This window comes from Vicia villosa, unplaced genomic scaffold, assembly GCF_029867415.1.
Source record: "Vicia villosa cultivar HV-30 ecotype Madison, WI unplaced genomic scaffold, Vvil1.0 ctg.000493F_1_1, whole genome shotgun sequence".
Taxonomy (NCBI): Eukaryota; Viridiplantae; Streptophyta; class Magnoliopsida; order Fabales; family Fabaceae; genus Vicia; species Vicia villosa.
In genome coordinates this window covers 845,782-866,445 of record NW_026705238.1, presented here as the reverse complement: position 1 = coordinate 866,445, position 20,664 = coordinate 845,782, and the positions used below count along the sequence as shown (strand labels likewise).

General features: G+C 35.0%; 1 protein-coding gene across 1 annotated transcript; it reads right to left on the bottom strand.

The window, feature by feature from the left end:
* Positions 1-503: 503 nt before the first annotated feature.
* On the bottom strand, positions 504-6,122 carry LOC131628937 (AUGMIN subunit 1-like). The gene is made up of 6 exons (XM_058899750.1): positions 5,654-6,122; positions 5,417-5,549; positions 5,181-5,315; positions 4,846-4,969; positions 864-1,001; positions 504-763 (listed from the first exon to the last, which is right to left on the bottom strand). The coding sequence occupies exons 1-6, from the start codon at positions 5,883-5,885 to the stop codon at positions 656-658; spliced, it is 870 nt and encodes a 289-aa protein (XP_058755733.1). The 5' UTR covers positions 5,886-6,122; the 3' UTR covers positions 504-655.
* Between the last annotated feature and the right edge of the window lie 14,542 nt (positions 6,123-20,664).

The window sequence follows — 20,664 nt, the reverse complement described above, 5'->3', positions numbered from 1 at the left end:
CAATTTGCTATTGTGTAAAATTTATTTTGCAAATTTTAACTTGTTAATCATTATTGAAAATTTGATATGTTGAAAAAATGATAGGGGTGTTTTGGGTTTGGCTTCTTACCAGAATTATCTTGTTGAAAGCTGTAAGTTGAGGCTTTGGATAAGGAGAAGAAAGCATTTATGATATTGTAAACCTTTGTGGGACTCGAGATATGTTTTGCCATTTTGTTAAAGGACATCACATGTTCAATAGTTATTTTATTTTATGGGGTTTCGTATCTCTGCCATACTTGTATCATATTTTCTATTTTTTATTATTATGAATCCTTCTTTATTATGAACACTTTTTAAACTCACAATGCATCCCTTCTGTGTTACTTCTTTCAGTACTTTTTTTATACTCTTTTTCAAATGAAATACCATAAGCAGATGATCTTCTAATGTGTGCCCTTAGAGCATTTGTTAAGGAATAAAAAAATAGAGTTTTTGTCTTGAAAAATATGAGAGTGGATCAATAGCTATCAATTGTCTTTGAATCCATTCATCAACCGAAAGCACCAAAACATCATTGTTGTACATATACTGCATTTTTAGCCTGGTATAAAAACATTAACTTAAAACCAAACTCAGAAAACATGCTATGAACTTGTTTTAGTGTAATCACTAATCACTCTGAATTTAAAAGAGCTGTTTGCAATACATCATCCAGATGTTTCTCAGCAGCATCAAACTGCCTTTTTTTATCTTCAATTGCTAATGCAGCCAGAGCTTTATCCTGGATAGTTCCAATCCGCCAAAAATGTCAGAATAAATGCAACAAAGTTCTTCTATTTTACTCAAGAACTAAAATGGAGAGCATCAGAAATAAAACATACCGGAGGCAAATCTTGATAACTCCTAAGAGTGTCAAGGATGGGCTTAGTTTTCCTTTCCAGCTCCTTCCTATGCTCAGCCATTTCAACCAAAACACTGTGGCTAACCTCTGGGGTATAGCCTGTATGGTTGAGCACCGTCTGCACCAAATTTTATTCAGCATTCAAGAGATTAAAATATAAAATATCACAATACAATAATAATTTGTACATCAGATGCAGTCAGTTTATAATATGTTATCCGCCAAAGACTAGAGTTAATATTTCCATGAGATTGTTCAACTGCGGATTACTAGCCGCATAGCCTATAACCCTGGGAAGGAATTTGCTCTTCTAGATGACATATTAAATTGTCAGGATTAACTCTTCTAGTAATGTGTGCTTTATTGTAATATTACTCTCTTTATTGTTCAACCTACCACAGTTAAAATTACAATAAAGCGCGCATTACTAAAATTAGTGACATAAATTTTTATGCACCTAACATGTTGGTAATAGAATCAATGGGTGGTTATAGGGGAATGAATTTGCTACCTTTGTTATTGGGTAACTTCCATAACTTTAGTGTACATTAGAGGATGGTTGGGTAAGATAGTGTGGTTAAGAGCGAGATAGGGCATACCAAAAGCATCAAAGTCCAAAGGTAGCAAATCCCTCCCCAAGTTTATAGGCTATGCGGGTAGGAATTGGGTACCTCGGTAGAGTAAAAGTTACTCCACTTTCTCTGACTCTCTCCTATATTAGCATGGTCGTCAAGATATCGATCTAGATTTTAAAATCTTACGATTATGCAATCTTACTCACCCCCAACAATCTCGATCTTAAGTAAATTGTGTGTTGTAGCCAAATTGTATTAAGAAAAACAAAAAAAAAAACATTGATTTTGTGTGATCTTGGCCAGTTCTGACCATGACCGGCTGTTTTCCAGCCACCACCATCACAAGTCGAGAAGGATGACAATATGCAAAGGCGCAACAACTATTGTTCTGCGGGATGAATACATGCCTTTTGAAATGACGAAGTTTTAGTTTTAGGGTTAAGAGAATAATCATTTACAGATTGTTTTAAATAATGGGATTATGATAAACCAAGTAATAAAATGAACATTTCTCTAATGTCTAACAAAGCACGCGAAAAAAATGGACACTTTTCTACTAATACATTTGTCAACCTAAATATCATGTAAAAATACTTCAAATATAGTATTATTTTCACGTTTTAGTAGGATCTTAATTTTTTTTTTTTACGATCTTACGTTTTACGATTTTACAACCCCTTCTCGATCTTACAAAAATAATTGAGTAGGATCTTCCGATCTTAGCTACGATCTTATGCAAGATCTTGATGATAGTGGTCATAGAGGTCACGAATAGTGGTTTCGTACAGCGCTATGGGGGAGCGACAGTAGTGCTATAGTAATTTGATAGTTGTTATTCTCTGTTGAGATATTATTTTATTAATATTTTGTATCTATTACATTTATTAGTAGTATCAATCAGGATATTAATTAGGATATCATTGTATCAAATTTTTCCGTAATTACTGGGATTGATTAGGAGGCTGAGACCTATATATATGTGTAATTTTCTCCTTATTATAATATAAGAAATACAATCTCAACATGGTATCAAAGTCTGGTTCCGATCCATGGACCTGTGGGTTATGGGCCCACCACGCTCCCCCTGATTAGGAAGAAGCTTAACATTAGGATCCATAGGAGATATCAGAGACTTGTAGGAAAGTTGAATTATCTAACCTTGACTAGACCTGATATATTTTTCCCAGTCAGTGTAGTAAGTCAGTTCTTGAATTCTCCTTGTGACAACCATTGGGATGCAGTTATTCGAATCCTTTGGTATATCAAAGGATCACCTGGAAAAGGTGTTGTTTTTTGTGATAGAGGCAACACTGATATCATTGGATATTCAGATGCCGATTGGGCAGGAGATGCAAGTGATAGATGCTCTATATCGGGTTATTGTGTTTTTATTGGTGGAAATTTGATCTCATGGAAAAACAAAAAAGCAAACAGTCGTCGCTCGATCAAGTACAAAAGCTAAGTATCAAGCCATGGCCCATGCCACATGTGAGCTCTTGTGGTTAAAACATTTACTACAGCAACTTCATTTTTGTGAAGTCAACACGATGGAACTTGTATGTAGCAACTTCATTTTTGTGAAGTCAACACGATGGAACTTGTATGTGACAACCAATCAGCTTTGCACCTCTCCTCCAATCCAGTTTTTCATGAAATGACAAAGCATATAGAAGTCAACTGTCATTTTCTTAAGAGAGTAATTCCAAGGATCAACTTGCTGACCTCTTTACAAAATCTCTTCGAAGACCTCGAATTACATACATATGTGACAAGATGGATGCTTATGATGTATACACACCACCTTGAGGGGGAGTGTTGAGATATTATTTTATTATTATTCTATATCTATTACATTTATTAGTAGTATCAATTAGGATATTATTGTATCAAATCTTTCCGTAATTAGTGAGATTGATTAGGAGGCGGAGACCTATATATATGCGTATTTTTCTCCCCATTATAATTATAATATAAGAGACCCTCTGTTATGGAAGGAGAGCTTTGGGGGATCCTTGAAGGTTTGAAGATGGCAAACTTTAGAGGATATCAAAGAGTGGAGCTTAATACAGACTCAAAGGGTGCAGTAGATTGTATTAATAATACTGCAAGGAAGTGGTTTGGCATGGCTTCCTTGGTAGAAAATATCAAAAAGCTTTTGAGTAAGTTTGAAGTTGTGGAGATTGTGCATACTTATAGAGAAGTAAATAAGTGTGCCCACTTGTTAGCCAAAGCTGGTAGGCAGCTTCAAGGAGACTTGGTGATGCATAATGAGATACCTGATTTTCTTGTTTTAGCTTTAGATTTTGATGCTAGAGGATCTACATCCTCTAGAGTTGTTTCAGTTTAGTTTTGTTTCCTTTTGGGCCTAGGCCCTCCTTTTCACCAAAAAAAATAATAATTATAATATAAGAAATACAATTTCAACATTCTCAATTTGGGACAAAATCGTAAACCCAAATATTTAGAAATGTGTGTTAATTTTTTAAAAGGGTATATTGGTCTTTCCTACCCTTTTCTTGACCACCTAATATTTAACCCCTTTGTTTCCTCAGAATATCATCAATAATTCTTATGTCTCTATTCAGTGGATTTTTAATTACAGATTGACCAAACATCCTTCTACACAAAATTTCTAAATTCACACATGCCTTCTTCCATCCAAATTTATCCTATTTATACATGACCTTCCCTCTAACTACATTGCTTCTCTAATTGTTCCTAATTGAATACAGTTCTAGACTTCTAGGTTACAGAATGGCTTCTCTGATTTTCCCTCATTCATTACCCTAACAACCTCCATGATATGAATTTGCAATTCAATATACAATTTGATGAGATATTTAGAAATCAGCACCAAAATCAATAAGCATATTAACAAATGTGTTATGCTTTCTCTTTTCATATAGTAATTCAGTTTGGAAAATCCATTATGCAACAAAAATTACAGCTAAAATACACTTATCAAATTATATCGCATCGCGGTGTATCTACCACAGTCTTGCATAATACAAGTTTGTGACAGGAATCATAAAAAAGAAAAGCACAAAGTTTGCAAGTTGTTATATTTTGTTTGTGCCTTTTTGTTTCTTTTGTTCAAGTTACTTCTGTTTTTTCAATATTCAAATTCTATGCAACAAAACCAGTTTAATGAGTAGAGGATAACTCCCCTCTCCCCCACCGGCCGAAGTTATTTTTCAACTGGTTGGCCTCTAATTCCGTCCGTTTTTTTCTAACTATTTCTCTTGCATGCTACGATAACCCAACAGCATTTTACCTAGCATCAAACATCAAATACACTCACCTAATTTTCCTGTTACTCTCAAAACACACCTCAACTTAAAGAACCAAGTTCACCTCCTCCCCCTTCAAAATAACAAAACTGTGTACCTTATAGTTGGCTGATTGTTGCATGTACTGCCTTTCTTTTGCAGCCATAACTTGCAAGTTTGTGCTCCAATTTTCCATCTGAGCCTGACACAGAGGTTGTTCAGCAGCCAATTGGGATTGTGTTCTGCACAAGCATTGAGTCACACTAAACAAGTGAGGAACAAAAGAACATTGTATGATTGTATGCCAAAAGCTAGGACATTTTGTCCCCCTTGAGCACATTACTGTAGTATTTTCACAAAAGTTTTCTACATTTTAATTTGTTGATTCTAATGTATAATTCTTCAAATTATTTAGTATCAAGTTACTTATCAAGCTAAAAATTTCAGTTCTACCTTTTCAAATAAGTTAGCCTGGATAAAGCCTTTCTAGTATAATCGAGAAGAAACTTCGACTCTTTCTGCACTTTAGCCCTTTTTTCCTCCACACCAGTCTTCCTCAGGGAAATATCACCCATTGCCACAAGAAAACTATAAAAATAAAAAAAAAAATAAAAAAAACAGTTCAGAAATTTCAAATTTAACACAACAAAATTAAACAAACAAACAAAAATGGTGAGACTGATACCTACCTACTAAGTTCAGTATCTCTGATATTCAACAAGTTAGAGACATTTGCGAGAACCTGCGCAGACGCGACCACACTGGACGGTAAACTCTCCTGAGCCAAACCTACATTCTCCAGAATTTCTCTAATCCTTGCAGCTACAATGCAAAATCGAATCGAAATACATTTAAAAAAGGAGAAAAATAAAAGGAACCTAACCTAACCTAACCCTAACTGGTACAAACTGCATCGATTACGTTACCTTGGGATCTATACTCGGCGGCTTTGAGGCGATAATCGCGCGCAACGAGACGAGCGGCTTCGTCTTTGGCTTTGGATAGTGTGGAGAGATGGTGCAAGTGAGAGACACTGCGTGTAGTGTATTGGAATTCCGGAACGGGTTTGCCGGCGACTTCGAAGGTTTTGGCTAGCCATTCTTTGACTTCGGTGATGCCGGATGCTTCCGTGGACACTGATGGCTCTTGATCGGCCATTGATCGTCTCGCGCGGTTGCGGTTTTTGATGAACGAAAGGAGAATGAATCGCGAATATATCAGATCTGAAGATGGATTGGGATACCTACGCTGCACTTTGGGCAGAAGAAAATGGCAGTGACAGACTGACAGTGATAGGAACAAAGCGGATTGCTGTTAAATTTTCAAAATTCTTAGGTTCTTAGGTTGAAATTTCAAAATTCTGAAACTGAAGATACCAGACTTCTAAGAAAGAATTGAATTTAAATATAGCAGGCTGCAACCCAAAAAGAATAGGTAAATTTATTATTTATACTAATAATTAATTAATTATTAGGTTAAACTATTTTACATTTAACCGTTATGATTGATAAGAAATTAATTTACCCAAAAAAACTAAAGTTAAAGTTTGGATATAATAAACGGAATGAAATAGAGTGGAATAAAGATAATAAATGAAGTGAAGTGAAGCTAATGAAAATTTTGTTTTATTAATAAAAAGATTAGACAAATTCTTTATTGGCTTAATACATCCTTTGGTCCCTTAGTTTAATTATAGGTTTCAGTTCAGTCCCTGATGTAATAAACGTTACGTTGTGGTCCCTTATTTGTACTTCCGTTAAAGCATGTTGTCCTTTCTGTTAAGTTTTATGTTTTTCTGTTAGTTTTTGCCTTGTTGGCAGTCCAGCTGGGCATCAATAGCTGACATGGATTTATGATTAAAAAATGAAAGAACATTTCTGACGTTCCTTATTTCTTTCTCATCTACCATATTCATTTTAAGTTTTCTCCCACAACCCCCTTTCGTTCACTAGGGTTCGTGAATGATTCATCTTCATACATAGTTCATTCCCAGCTTCATCTTCGTGCAGTAAGGTACCATCTATCATTCCCAGCTTCATCTTCGTGAATGTTATCAGTACTGATTTCTTACATTTTCCTTCATATCTCCTACTGGAACTTCGTTCATCTATCATACTGATGGTTCTTTCGTCTTCATTTGCTAGGGTTTGTGGAACAAGAAGACATTCTACAATCTGAGATAAGGTATGAATGATGTTTTGCATTTATAGTTTTGTTACGTTACCTGTTTTTCTCATTTAGGGTTTTACATAATCCGTGTTTAGGTAATGGATACTCGTTTTGAATGCATTGTTCATCACGGGGGTTTTTTTTCTGAGTTCACGAAATTAGGGTACGATGGGTTAGAGGAAATCTGGAAAGTGGATCCTGACTTTTGGGGTTATTTCGAAGTACTAGACGCGTTAAATGAGTTAGGTTATCCAGACATAGATAGTCTCTGGTATCATGACGAAATGGAGAGTAATAGCATTGTTGAGTTGACAGATGACATAGGAACTAGGAGGATGCATGTAATAGCTGAGTTGACTGGGGAAGTCCATTTATATGTTTTGCATCCTGTGCAAGAACCAGATATTATTGAGGATATTGGTGGAGTTGAAACTAATGTAACAAACACAATGGATACAGGAGAGATAAATGTTGATAGTTTAGGAGACATGGAGAATGTAGTGGGGACCACTGAAGATTCACTTAATATAGAAGCTGAAGTTGAAGGTACAAACACAGATATGGAATATGGAGACAAGGGGACCACAGATGTAGAACAAGTTGGTGGGACCATGGAATCAGGACATAGTGATATTGCCAAAGAAGCAGTAGCAGTTGAGGGACTAAACTGTAACATGGAAGATACTGAGGGACTGAACTGTGACAAAGATGTTGAAGTTGATCTGAACTTAGAGAAGGAAGTTGAATCTGAACTGATTTTTGAAGAAGAGTTACCAGGTGGTGATGTTGAGGGGACCAAAGATACTGATGGACTGACTTGTGACAAAGATGTTGAACTTGATCTAAACTTTGAGAAGGAGGTTGAATCTGAACTGAACTTTGAAGAGGAGTTACCAGGTGGTGATGTTGAGGGGACCAAAGATACTGATGGATTGAAAAGTGGTAGTGAAGATAGTGCAATAGGAATAAACTTTGAAGATTCTGATAATGATGTGGTGATGACTGAAGCAGTGGCAGTTGATGATGCTGAAATATCTGAGGATGGGACAAAAAAAGGTAAGGGAAAAGGGAAGAGTAAAGGAAAAGTTAAAGCTAAGAGGAAGGGGAAGGGGAAGGGGAAGGTAAAAGGGAAGGGGAAGGGGAAGGGGAAAGTAAAAGGGAAGGGGAAGATTGGAAGACCTAGTAAGAAGAAAGTTAGTGAGAGTGCCACATCTGGGGAAAAAAGCCTTTTAGTTGATGATGATGAGGTAGATGAAGAAGAAATACCTGTAAATTTGAAGGGTTTGAGTGATGTTGAGACTGACAACAGTGAAGTAGGATTTGATGAATATTTTAGTGAGGATGATTGTGTGACAAAGACTCTATTTCAAACCTTCAAAATGCCTAAAACTATGGAGGATTATAAGTGGGAGTTAGGAACATACTTTGCAACTAACCAAGACTTTAAGGATGCCATAAGGTCATATGCCATACACAATGGTAGGGACATGAAGTTCAAGAAAAATGATAAAAAAAGGATGAGAGTGATATGTAAAAAAGGGTGTCCATGGGAGGCATATTGTGCCAAAATTCAGGATGAGGAAACATGGCAGCTCAGGAAGATTATTGACAAACATACTTGTAGTAGGGATTTCAAAGTAAATTTGTTAAACTCAAAATGGCTGAGTAGTAAGATACAGAAAAATGTTAGAGAGAATCCTAATTTAAGGCTAGCTGACATTATGGAAAAAACTCAACAGAAATGGAATGTGGGAATCAATAGAACTCTTGCATACAGGGCCAAGACAAAGGCAATTGACATTGTTGATGGCTCATTTAGAGAACAATATAAAAGGATACATGACTATGCACATGAACTTCTAAGGGCCAATCCTGGTTCAACAGTCAAAGTAACCAGTCAACCTTTCCAAGGTGAAGAAGAAAGCATTGAGAATCCTCAAAGTCAACTGAGTCCCCATTTTCAGAGAATGTACATTTGTTTTAAGGCATGCAAGGACAGCTTCTTTAAGTGCAGGCCTATAATAGGATTGGATGGGTGCTTCTTGAAGGGTTATTATGGTGGACAGATTCTTGCTGCAATTGGGAGGGATCCCAATGATCAGATGATGCCTATTGCTTATGCTGTAGTGGAGGGAGAAACCAAATATTCATGGAGTTGGTTCCTTGAGTTGCTGATAGCTGATCTTGGTGGGGAAAGGATTTGCAAAACTTACACTTTCATAAGTGATCAACAAAAGGTACTCTTCTGTATAATTTGTATATTTCTATAAGGATTTGATGTATAATTTGTATATTTCCATAAGGGACTGATTTATAATTTGTATATTTTCTTAGGGACTATTACCAGCCCTAGAAGAACTACTGCCCCAAGTGGATCAGAGGTTCTGTGTCAGGTAGGATTCAATACATATAATGTTCTGTGTATTAATTTGCATTCTTATTGTTCTATATATTCATTTGCATTTACATTCTTATGTTGGTATGTGTCTGGTATGTTCTGATGACTCATTTACATTGGTATGTTTTGGTAGGCATTTGTATAGCAATTTTAGAAAGAAATTCCCTGGAGCCAAACTCAAGGAATTGTTGTGGAAAGCTGCTACAGCTAGTTATACTAATGCATTTGAAAGGGCTATGCTGGAGATGAAGGGTGTCAATGAGAATGCCTTCAAGCATTTGATAAAGCTGCCAGCTAGATATTGGAGCAAGGCATTCTTCAAGCCATATCCTCTTTGTGATGCCTTGGTAAACAACATGTCAGAGGCTTTCAACTCAGTGTTTGTGACTTCTAGGGCCAAACCTATAATTACCATGCTTGAAGAAATCAGAGTATATCTCATGCAAAGGTGGGAGTCAAATAGAGAGAAAATTGCCAAGTTTGAAGGAGATATTTTGCCCAATATCAAGAAAAAACTTACAAAGGAATCTGGAAGAACAAACTATTGGATTGTGAGGTATTTGAAAAATCCTATTGTGTGTTTTGTAGTGTAGCAATTCTGAGATATTTATTATTGCTATTGTTTGTTGCTCTTACAGGCGTGCAGGTGAGTTTGACTATGAAGTGAGGCACATCTCAAACAATGGAGAAAAGTATGTGGTGAATTTGTCCACCAAGCTGTGTTCTTGCAGGTTATGGATGCTAACAGGTTTACCTTGTTGTCATGCCATGAGTTGTATGAAATCACAACAACTTGATATTGAAGATTTTGTGCCTGACTGTTACAAAAAATCTACTTATGAGGCATGTTATGCAAGTGTTATTTTTCCTGTAAATGGAGAAAATCTGTGGGAGAAGAAGGACTATGTTGAATTGCAACCACCACCTATCAAGAGGCAGCCAGGAAGGCCAAAGAAGAAGAGAACTAGAGACCCATCTGAAAGTATAAGGAATGAGACTCAACTCAAAAGAGCAAACTTTGGCATTAAGTGCAGTAGGTGCCACATGATGGGGCACAACAAATCAACATGCAAACTGCCACCACCAAGCCAGTCTGCTCAACCTGAAACTACTCAGCCTTCCCCAATTCAGCATGGACCTAGCCAGCCTGAAGCTACTCAACCTGAAGCTACTCAGCAAGATTCAACCCAGTCTGAAGCAATTCTGAATTAGGCTTTTATGCCCTTATGTATTTTGTGTATTATCTAGTCTGAACAAAAACCTAGGCTTTCATGTCATTTTGTATGTTTCTGTCATCGAGCAAGTAGTTAGGCTTTCATGCCATTTTGTTATGTTTGTGTCATTGAACAACTTATTATGTTTGTGTCAACAGAACACATAACTTTTATAATGCAAAGTGTTTTATGCTACTCCTTATTGTTACAATATCAATGCAAGTATACATATTGTTACAATATCAATCTGCAACAATTATCAATCTGCAACCATTTTTACAATATCAGTATATAACATATAACAGATGGTTAAATAACACTCAATATTGCTAGAAATCAATTCATTCAACCAACATAAAACTTACATACTTTCACAAGATTTGTTACACCTCTATTTCAAATACATAGTTACAAAGACTAAATTAAACCCTAGACTAATAACAGCAAAAACTATTGCATTCTTCAACAATCCTCTCATGCTCAGAACTTCATTCTTCAACTTTAAAATCTTCTTCCTTTGCCTTTCAATCTTTAAATCCCTTCCATCAACAACCTCATCACCAACCCACTTGAAAAAATTACATCCCTTCTCCATATGATTCCTGTAATTCCTGCAGCCCCAAAACTTTTTCCCTACATTAACACTGTTTAGATCTGTAACCGTGCGCATCACACACTCTTCTTGGCACCAACAATCAATCCTTTTGCTTCTTAGCACAACAGACCCAAATGACCCACAACTCTGGGTGTTTGATTTTGAGTAGTGACTGGAGTTCGTAGACATCTTCACACGCTCGATTTCCTGGTCACTGAAGAAACAAAGAAGAACAAGAGATGAAGGTGATAAATGTAGAAGGAGAGGAGGCACAAGTTTGCCCTAAAACGTGAAAATGGATTCTGATAATTGCAACCATGATAATACGATAATATAATGCACTATGCTGAGTCAGAAATTAAAAAAATCCTTGTTGGCATACCAGGTCAGCAAATTTAACGTTTTCAGACTGAAAGTAACGGAATGGATCAACATTCATAACGGAAGTTTCCTTAAGGGACTAACATGTAACGTTTATTACATAGGGGACCAAAGTGAAAACATAAACTAAGTTACGGGACTTCAGGACTAAATAAGCCTTCTTTATTCTATTTAAATAAGAGAAGAAGAAATATGGTTAGTAATAGTAAGTGATGAAATGAAATATAATTCATATTATTATATTCTACTGTGTCCCGCCCCATCAGAATTTAATTGATCTAAATAATAAACATCACTTCATTTCATCTCATACCGCTATGCTGAATTTAATGGAATAGAATCTTAATGTGAAAACTTTTAGTGGATAATCTTTAATTGTATAATTAAACGAGTATATTTGTAAGTGCTTGAGTCATGGGGTATGCTATGACTTTGCTCAATTATATGTATTTGTCCGTAAGTAACTCAAATATGATTGGCACTCGTTAATGTTAGAGAGGATACAATTGTTCTAACTACTAAGTATATGAGACTATTAGAAATGTGTTAAAAGATTAAAAAAAAACATTAAATCTTTAAAGAGTGTTCAAATTTCATGTCACTGTTAGGTAAAAGGTGTTTAGTTTCTACTTTGCCATGAAACTTTAAAAATGTGCAACTTCTTCCCCGTTGTAAGGCTCTCAGGATAGAGGTGTCAAGTTTACTCCTCGGCATGTATAAGACATACATTACACACCAGCAATGATGGATCTAAATTGCTTGCATACTGCCTCATACAAACATTACGCTTTCAAAAACAACCCTGAAGTCACCCCTATCTCGTATTAATGCATATGAGATAAAATTTTCTCTACCCAAAATACAAGGGAGCATGCCAAGCTAAAGAAACATTCCTCAATTTCACAAAGACGATTCATATTGCCATAATTGGTTTTGGTGAGAAATATTAACCTCGAACAAAACACATAAGTTTTTTGTTGATAAGCATATTGTTTTTATGGACAAAAGGCACGAATGATAATAACAATATTTTTGACCAACAAGAGGCCTTAAACATTATGTGCAACATATATAAGCAAACGATAAATTTATGGTGATATGGGAACGTGACAACAATAATGTCTATTTATAGATAACTATACATTTGTCGGTGGTAAAATTCACCGGCAACACCAGTCATCTGAAGTGTATATCAAATGGTAAAATATGAATGTGTATCCACGTGACAATAATACTTTGGTTGATGGTCAAACACATTGACAAACTAAAGTGTATTTCATAATATATATTGTTAATGTATATTTTGCACATTTGCAGTTTAGAATCCAAAATAAACCAATAACAAAACTTAATTGCAAAGTTACTTTTCATTACTATAAATAAATTTAAGAGACTTCAAATAGTGATGGAAATATCATTTGATATAAAGCATGTGACACCCCATAATTTCTATTATTTAATTTAATTGGAATTTAAATTATTTATTTGAATTAATTGGAGTTTTTGGTGATTTATTGGAAAATTATGAAATATAAAATAATTGGGCCTAGTGTGGGAGTTAGTAAAGGGGAGGTGTAAGCAAGGGCCTACTAAATTAATTTTATTTTTCATAACTAAAGGAAGTTAGAAAGGAAAAGAGGACTAGAGGAGAGGAAGCAAAGAGGAGAACTCAAAGTACGTGAAATCAGAGGAAGAGGACTCAAGATTTTGGCTAAGGAAAGGGGGGACTAATCCTTTTAGCCTATATTATTAGTTTGCAAATGATATAATTGATTAGATGTGTTGTTTAATTTGATTGAATGTATTAGAGGTTTTGGGGTTTGGGAACCTATAGAATAAATTGGAAGTTTTGATGAAATTGAATGGATATAGGTTATGCTTGATGTTAGATAACCCCAAAGTATGATAGAAATGTGTTAGATTACGTGAATTGGTTTTGTTTTGAGGTTGCAATTGTTTTGGTACAAATTGGGTTGAATTGGAGAAGAGGAGGTGCTGTCAAAAATGGAATTTTTGCTACTGGGTACACTATAACCGGTTACCAACAGAGCTGTAAGCGATTACAACAGCGAAAAATAGCTAAAATGGGGGTTTTTGGGGTCTTGTAACCGGTTACGCTCGGGGCCGTAACCGATTACATGTTAAATTTGAGAATAGCGAATTGGATGACGTTAATGTGCAATCGGTTACGCTCTGGACGGTAACCAGTTACACTAAAGCCTTTTTGAAAAAATAGTTATTTGACGTTGTTGTGTAACCGGGTACGGACTGGACGGTAACCGGTTACACCTGATGCTTTTTGAAAAATATTTTAAAATTTCATATCTTTCAAACCGTAAGTCCGTTTTAGTCACCGTTTTGAGTGTTGATAAAGTAATTGAATATTCTATATAATAAAATGGTGTAACGGGCAGTGGCTCGATTTTATTTTGAAAATCCCAATTTAATTTATTATGGTGGGTTTTTACATTGTGTGCATAAATTGATAAATGTGACAATGTGGTAATGTTGTGGCAAAATGATTGCTATGTTGATGTTGTATTCCAGTGAATTATGTATAAGGTGAATGTTTAAATGATGTTGAAGCATGAATATGTCATATTTGGTGTTATTTTCAGTGAGTTATGCGGTGATGATATTGTTCATCGTAATTGGTGTTGATGATTAGTATGCTAGTTATGAGGCATGCATTCATTATCATATTGTGGTTGTATCCCAGTGGTGTTTGGATCAGTGGTAGCTGATTCCCATTGTATGGAATTAGTGAGTTGACGATGGCTATATCCCGGTGGTGTTTGGATCGGTGAGATGAGTTAATCCCATGATTTGGTACCACATGCACAATGTCTCATTGCATTGTTATGTATGATTATTATAACATGAGAGGATGAATTCCAGTGTTATAATGTGGTGATGCGACTTGTGTTATTTGTAAGTTGTGAATGGTTGATTGAATTTTCTAAAATCTAGAATATGTTGCAATAGGGTGAACAATTTATTTATGATGTTTTGTTGTTTATGAACTCATAATGTATGTTAATTGTGAATATGTATCACCCTTACTGTTGATCATTTTTCAGATTAAGGGGTATCGGCGTCGTGCTTGGTGTGGATAACTCGTAAAGCTAATCCGTTTAGTTTCAGCTGTGTCGGTGTCGTGCCCTGGTCTTGTAACACTGGGGAACATTTTGTTTTAGATTTATTTTAATAAACTTTGATTTTATTTATTTGGATAATTTTATTTGAATTGAGACGGTGATTTTTGGTGCTGATAATTGATGTTTTACATTATCCAATTATGAAATTCTTTTCGCTGTGTTAAACATATTTGGTTGATGTGATTTATGTTCCTCAGAAAAGCATGACAGATGGTTATTATTTTTATTAAGGAGTTGTAGCATCCTTTTACATGTTTTACCCTTAATTTACTTTATATTCTGCGGGGTATTAGAAGGGTGTTACAAAGCATACTTTTAACAAATTTTACTTTAAGAAATATTGCATATATTCACAGATAAATGTATAAAATAAAATCATCAAGAATTAGAAGTAATATAATTAACTAAAAAAAGATGGGCTTAAGGAGGGACGAGCTGAACGAATAGGCTGGGCGGGCTTTGGCGGGCGGCGGATTTTGGCTAAGCAGACTTTTATGGGCGGCGGACCCAAAATCTCAACCCAAAGCGTGAGGTCTGAAGGATCAAAGTGCTTAAGTTCACAAGCGTTTTGGTAGGGGATCATCCTCGAGTTATGACTCTTAAGTCCTTTTCCTTCTAGTTCCTTTCCAAATGTCTTCTGGCGACTTGATCTTATGCGAGGCAGATAGGGACTTATCGTTCGAGCTAGGACTCTTGAGTCCTTGTACCTCATATTTGTTTTCCTTTGCATGTATGATCTTTTAAGACCCAAATACATCTTGAACTTTTCTTTCTCCCCCTTAACGTCTTCTGGCGGCTTCAAGCTAAATATTCTCGGTCGATTTGCTTTCTTTTATTGAAGCGACTTTACCCGACTTAATTATGTCATGCTTGAACAACTCTAGGCGATTTAGTTTTTTGCGTACAATGTTTTATAGATCTGATTTTAACATGCTCATGCTTTATGTTTATTTTTCAAATTCCAGTGTCGTGCTCCTTGTAAGAGGCGGACAGACACTCGTAGTGCGGGCTTTAGGACTCTTGAGTCTCTGCCTGTCCTATTCCCCTCCAAATTCTTTCGAGGATGTGGCTTCGAAAGAGTTAGATAGGTACCCGCCTTGCGAGTTAGGACTTTTAAGTCTTTGTCCTTCCTGCTCCTCTCCAACTAGGTTCGAAGCTCTAACTTTGGGAGAGATCGGATAAGTACTCACCTTGCGGAAAATTTGGGATTGGATAGCCCTTAGTTGGGGTTTTCGACGGAGTCTCCCCCGATGGAGGTCTTGGGTTAAAGCGCCCCCGGTGGAGGTCTTCGGCTAAAATGCTCCCCCTCCGTGGAGGTCTTGGGTTAAAGAGTCCCCATGTAGGTCTCTGGTTAAAGTGCCCCTGGTAGAGGTCTTAGGTTAAAGTGCCCCCCGTAGATCTTGGGCTAAAACACTCCTTGTGGAGGTCATTCTCAGTCCTCACTTTTGTTGGAAGGTAATGTAAGTATAAGAGTGCGCCTAAGAGGGGGTGAATTAGGACTTTGAAAATTTTATCCTGTTTTTAGAATACTTGTTCTTATTCTTCTGGTTGGGTGTAAGAGTTTATACATATGTTTCTTTCTTTTCTGGTTTATGATTTGTGATGAAAGCGGTAAATGCGGAAAAGTAAAGAACACAATGATGTATACTGGTTCCCCTCACAATCCGAGAGTACTCTAGTCCCCTTCCAACATGAAAGAAATTTTACTATTATTTGTGACTTACACAAGACAAACCAAACACCAAGAACAATCCTCTTGGATTTTCACTAAGTACACTAAGAGAACAATCCTCCCTTAATGACTCATTTGTTTCTAACATTCCTGGACAACAAGAATTCAACCACCAAGAACAATCCTCTTGGATTTACTAAATTGATTATGAGAATAATCCTCTTACTAATCAAAAACCATTGCTTCCAACAATCATGGATAGCAAGTCATTAATAACCAAATATATTTGAGTAGTAATGTTAATGAATATATATCAATCACTAGGATTGATCTTCTCTTCCAAACAAAAAATTTATGATGAAAATATAGTGTTCAAGTGTTTATGAGAATGATATGAATTTTCTAGAATGTTATGAACGTACAATGTAGAAAATTCTTTATGAAATATTAAGAACAAAAACACTTGTTTGAAAATTTGAGTGAAAAATATGATGTTAAATTGCAATGAAAGAGGTGATTTTTAATTTGAAATATCATGTATTTATAAGTGCATAACACCTCTATGAAACATGGTAAATTTTGAGACATTTTCATGAAGCTTTGCAATAGTTTAAAATAATAATGGTTCATGAAAAAACATAATTTTAAATTCTGTACAGCACTTCTTAAGTTAGTTTAAACGGCCACTTGACTTAACAAGTTCGCAGTATTTTTCAAATTTCAAATATAAAAATACTGGTTCAGAACGTTGGAAATTGTGGCGGTTTTTGTGCTGTTACGGCAGCTAAAAACGCCATAATTTACCAAAAACGGCATGTTTGAAAAAAAATAAAATATTTAAATAATTGTCTTAATATTTGAACCAACCTAATGCAACATCTATTGATTTATTTAAGTTAATATATTATATTTGAAAGTGATTTAACATGGTTCAAACATGATAAAAAATATATATTTAAAAGAGATTTAACATGGTTCAAATATGATTAAAAAAAATATATTTGAAAGTGATTTTGAACACAAATGACCAATGCATGCAAGTGATTTTTTTGGAGAATAATTTGAGCACTAAAATTATCAATATAATTGCATGCTTGTACCTCTATCAATCAAGATCCATGCTTAGTTTTCAACTTTAATCTTGAATAATTTGGTGCTAGCTTTTGCTTTTGCTCATGATAAGACTTGGACACTTGAATTGATACATTGTTCTTGTAGCTTTTTCCATACTTTTTGATATAATTATTTGACATTCATTTTGTCTTCATAAAAACACATTGGATTGAGAGTCTTGACTTCACAGGTAAGCCTCTGTTCGGGCTTTGTAACGAAAATTCGAAACTCTCCATAGGAAATAGATTATTCCGACAACCCCTTGCATAATTTTATGAGTTTAGAAAAAGAGGGGGCGTAACCCATAACCTAAAGTAAATTTCTAAAGAATTTCTTTAAAATAACTACAATCGGCAGAGATTGTATCTCGCCTTTATCAAATAATAAACAAAAAATTTAATTAAAATCTAAAATTTAACATGTCTAATCTTTTGATCATGTCGTTAATCTCACTTAAGGTTTCCATGAATATTTTCTTTTAGTCTCTATTTTGACACTCATGTTGCGATCTGATGCGTTTCGCCTCCATGTGGGCGAGTTCATGTCTTTTAACTATCTGCTTATAACTCGGACGCCCCTTTATGATTACGCTTATTCGTTTATCCTCCTTTGCTATAATCAACTTGAGATCCTTGTTATTTATCAAAGTCATCAGTATATGACATACCTTGTTTGTCTGACCTCATAAAAAGGTACTCCCTCCGTTTTCTATTATAAGTCGTTTTGGAAAAAAGAATTTGTATTTTAATATAAGTCGCTTTACAATTCCAATGAATAATTAATGCTATTTTTCCTATTATATCCTTAAATATTTATTATTCTCTCTCCTTATATAAATTTATCTTTCACATGTCATTAATGAAGGATAATTTTGTAAAAACCTTCATAATTTCTCATTTTCATACAACAAATATTATTTTTCTTAATCTGTGTGAAAAGTCTAAAACGACTTATAATAAAAAACGGAGGGAGTATATGAAACAAGAGGTAACATTGATAGACCAGAAAAACACAATCATTGACTACTTCTAATATTTAGCCTCTATATATAACATATATATGTTCTCTTAGCCTGTTGTGTTCGAAACAAAAGGCTGCCACATACAACATTAGCGGAAAATTCCAGTACTAAGTTGTGATTATAACCGACTTATAAATATTGTAATCATTATAAATATTATAAATATTATTTTGTTAAGTACTATGATAACTCTTATAATTATCATTACAAAATTAATGTATTTAACAGAATGACCAAATCAATTGGGAATCATTTCTCTCATGAATTAAACATGTGATGTCGAGAATTTTATGAAATCACCAACTGCTGAACGCTTAAACATATCAAAAGTTATGTATACCTCATTCTCGTCTGTAAAAAATGTGATGAGGACGAAGATCGATCAAAGGTTACATGCAACTATGGAGAAAATGGATTTTGTGTGGTCCGAAAAAGTTTTACCGGTTCCCATAGACGACGCCAACTGTTCCTGCAAAGAACATATTTGATAACCTCCCCGATGTTGGTCGGGAGAGGTCGCATTTTCAGCCTCATTCACGAGGGTCAATGAGGACGTTATATGGCTACTTATGCGCTAACTTAGGTGTTTTTCTATGAAATTCCCATCCCATTTCCCTATGCTCCTTTATAGTTTTCCTTGTGAGACAATGGTAATCAATGCCATAAAATCATATTCATGATTAATGATGCGACTATTATTACATAGGAGACATATTCTAAATGTCCATCAATGTATGTCCTAGGGTCAGTTACTTCACGGACTAGCTCTGTGGGCTAACTCAGTCGGGCGACTTGGTACCTTCGTGGGCTAGCTGTACTGGCCGACTTGGTACCTTCTTGAGCTAGCTCTGTTGGACGACCTGGTTTTGTCCCTTTGCGGGCTAGCTCTATCGGGCAAATTGGTTATGCCTTTGTGGGCTAACTGTGTTGGTCGGCTTTCCTGCAGGCTAGCTCTGTAGGTCGACTTGATACCTTCGTGGGCTAGCTCTGCATTTTAGCTCAGTGGGCTAGCTCTGCATTTTAGCTCAGTGGGCTAGCTCTATTGGGCGACTTGATTGTCCCTTCGTAGGCTAGATCTGCTGGGCGAATCGGCTATGCCTTCGTTGGCTAGCTGTATTGGCCGACTTACCTGTAAACTAGCTCTATTGGGTGATTTGATAGTGCTTTCGTGGTTTAGGTAGACAAGACCGCCTTTTATTTTCCGAAATTACAATATATATTAAAACTTATTTATTAATTATTTAATAAAAATTAACCCGCACTACTAACCATACTTTAACCATACTTTAGTTAACTAACTATTAGCTTTAAAATTAAAGTTAATTTAGTAACATTTCCCTTTACTTATTAATTAACTATATATTTTTATAATTATTTTTAAACTATTTTTATTATTATTATTTATTTTTTTAATTAATTTTGTAAAATTTGACGACGTTAGGAGTTAAACCTTGCACCAATAACTCACATCTATTTAGCTCAACTAATAAATACTACCAATTAAACTACCTCATCCATCCAAAATCATTAATTATTCTTTTAGCGTAACTACACATATTAATTTTTAAAGTCAAAGAAGATCATATTAGATAGTAAAACTCTATTAACTACTTCTTTAATTATCTATATTTGTAATATTTTTATTTATTAATTTTTTTACACTTATTATTTGTTTTGGAAATAAATAATATTTACTAACATTATTAAAAAAAAAGGTAACATTAAGTTTTCATAAACATATTTATAATGGACGTTCTTAGAAATTCTCTACTAACTATAGAAATTTGGACTCATTTGAAGAATATTGATAATCATGGACAGGGCCGGCCCTATGGGTGTGCAACAAGTGCCACCGCACAGGGCCTCAAATGTTTTGGGCCTCACAATTACATTTGGGCTTAAGAAAAAATATATCATGTATATATTAAATATATTATACTTCGCTAAACTAACAAAAATGTGATATGCTTCAACGGTAGAGTATGTGTTACCATTAAGTTTTGTAAGGGTAATGCCATTGGTTCGATTCAGTTCAACTGGAATATGCTTTTGAATTTTCTTAGTTGAACAACAAAGTCAAAGGTGACCCAAAGGGTTTTATTATTCTGTTTTAATATTTTAGATTTTAAAATATCACTAAAATTATGTTATTTTAAACAGAATTTTATAAAAAAAATAATTTTGAGTTATATTGTTATAAAAAATAATGTGATTTT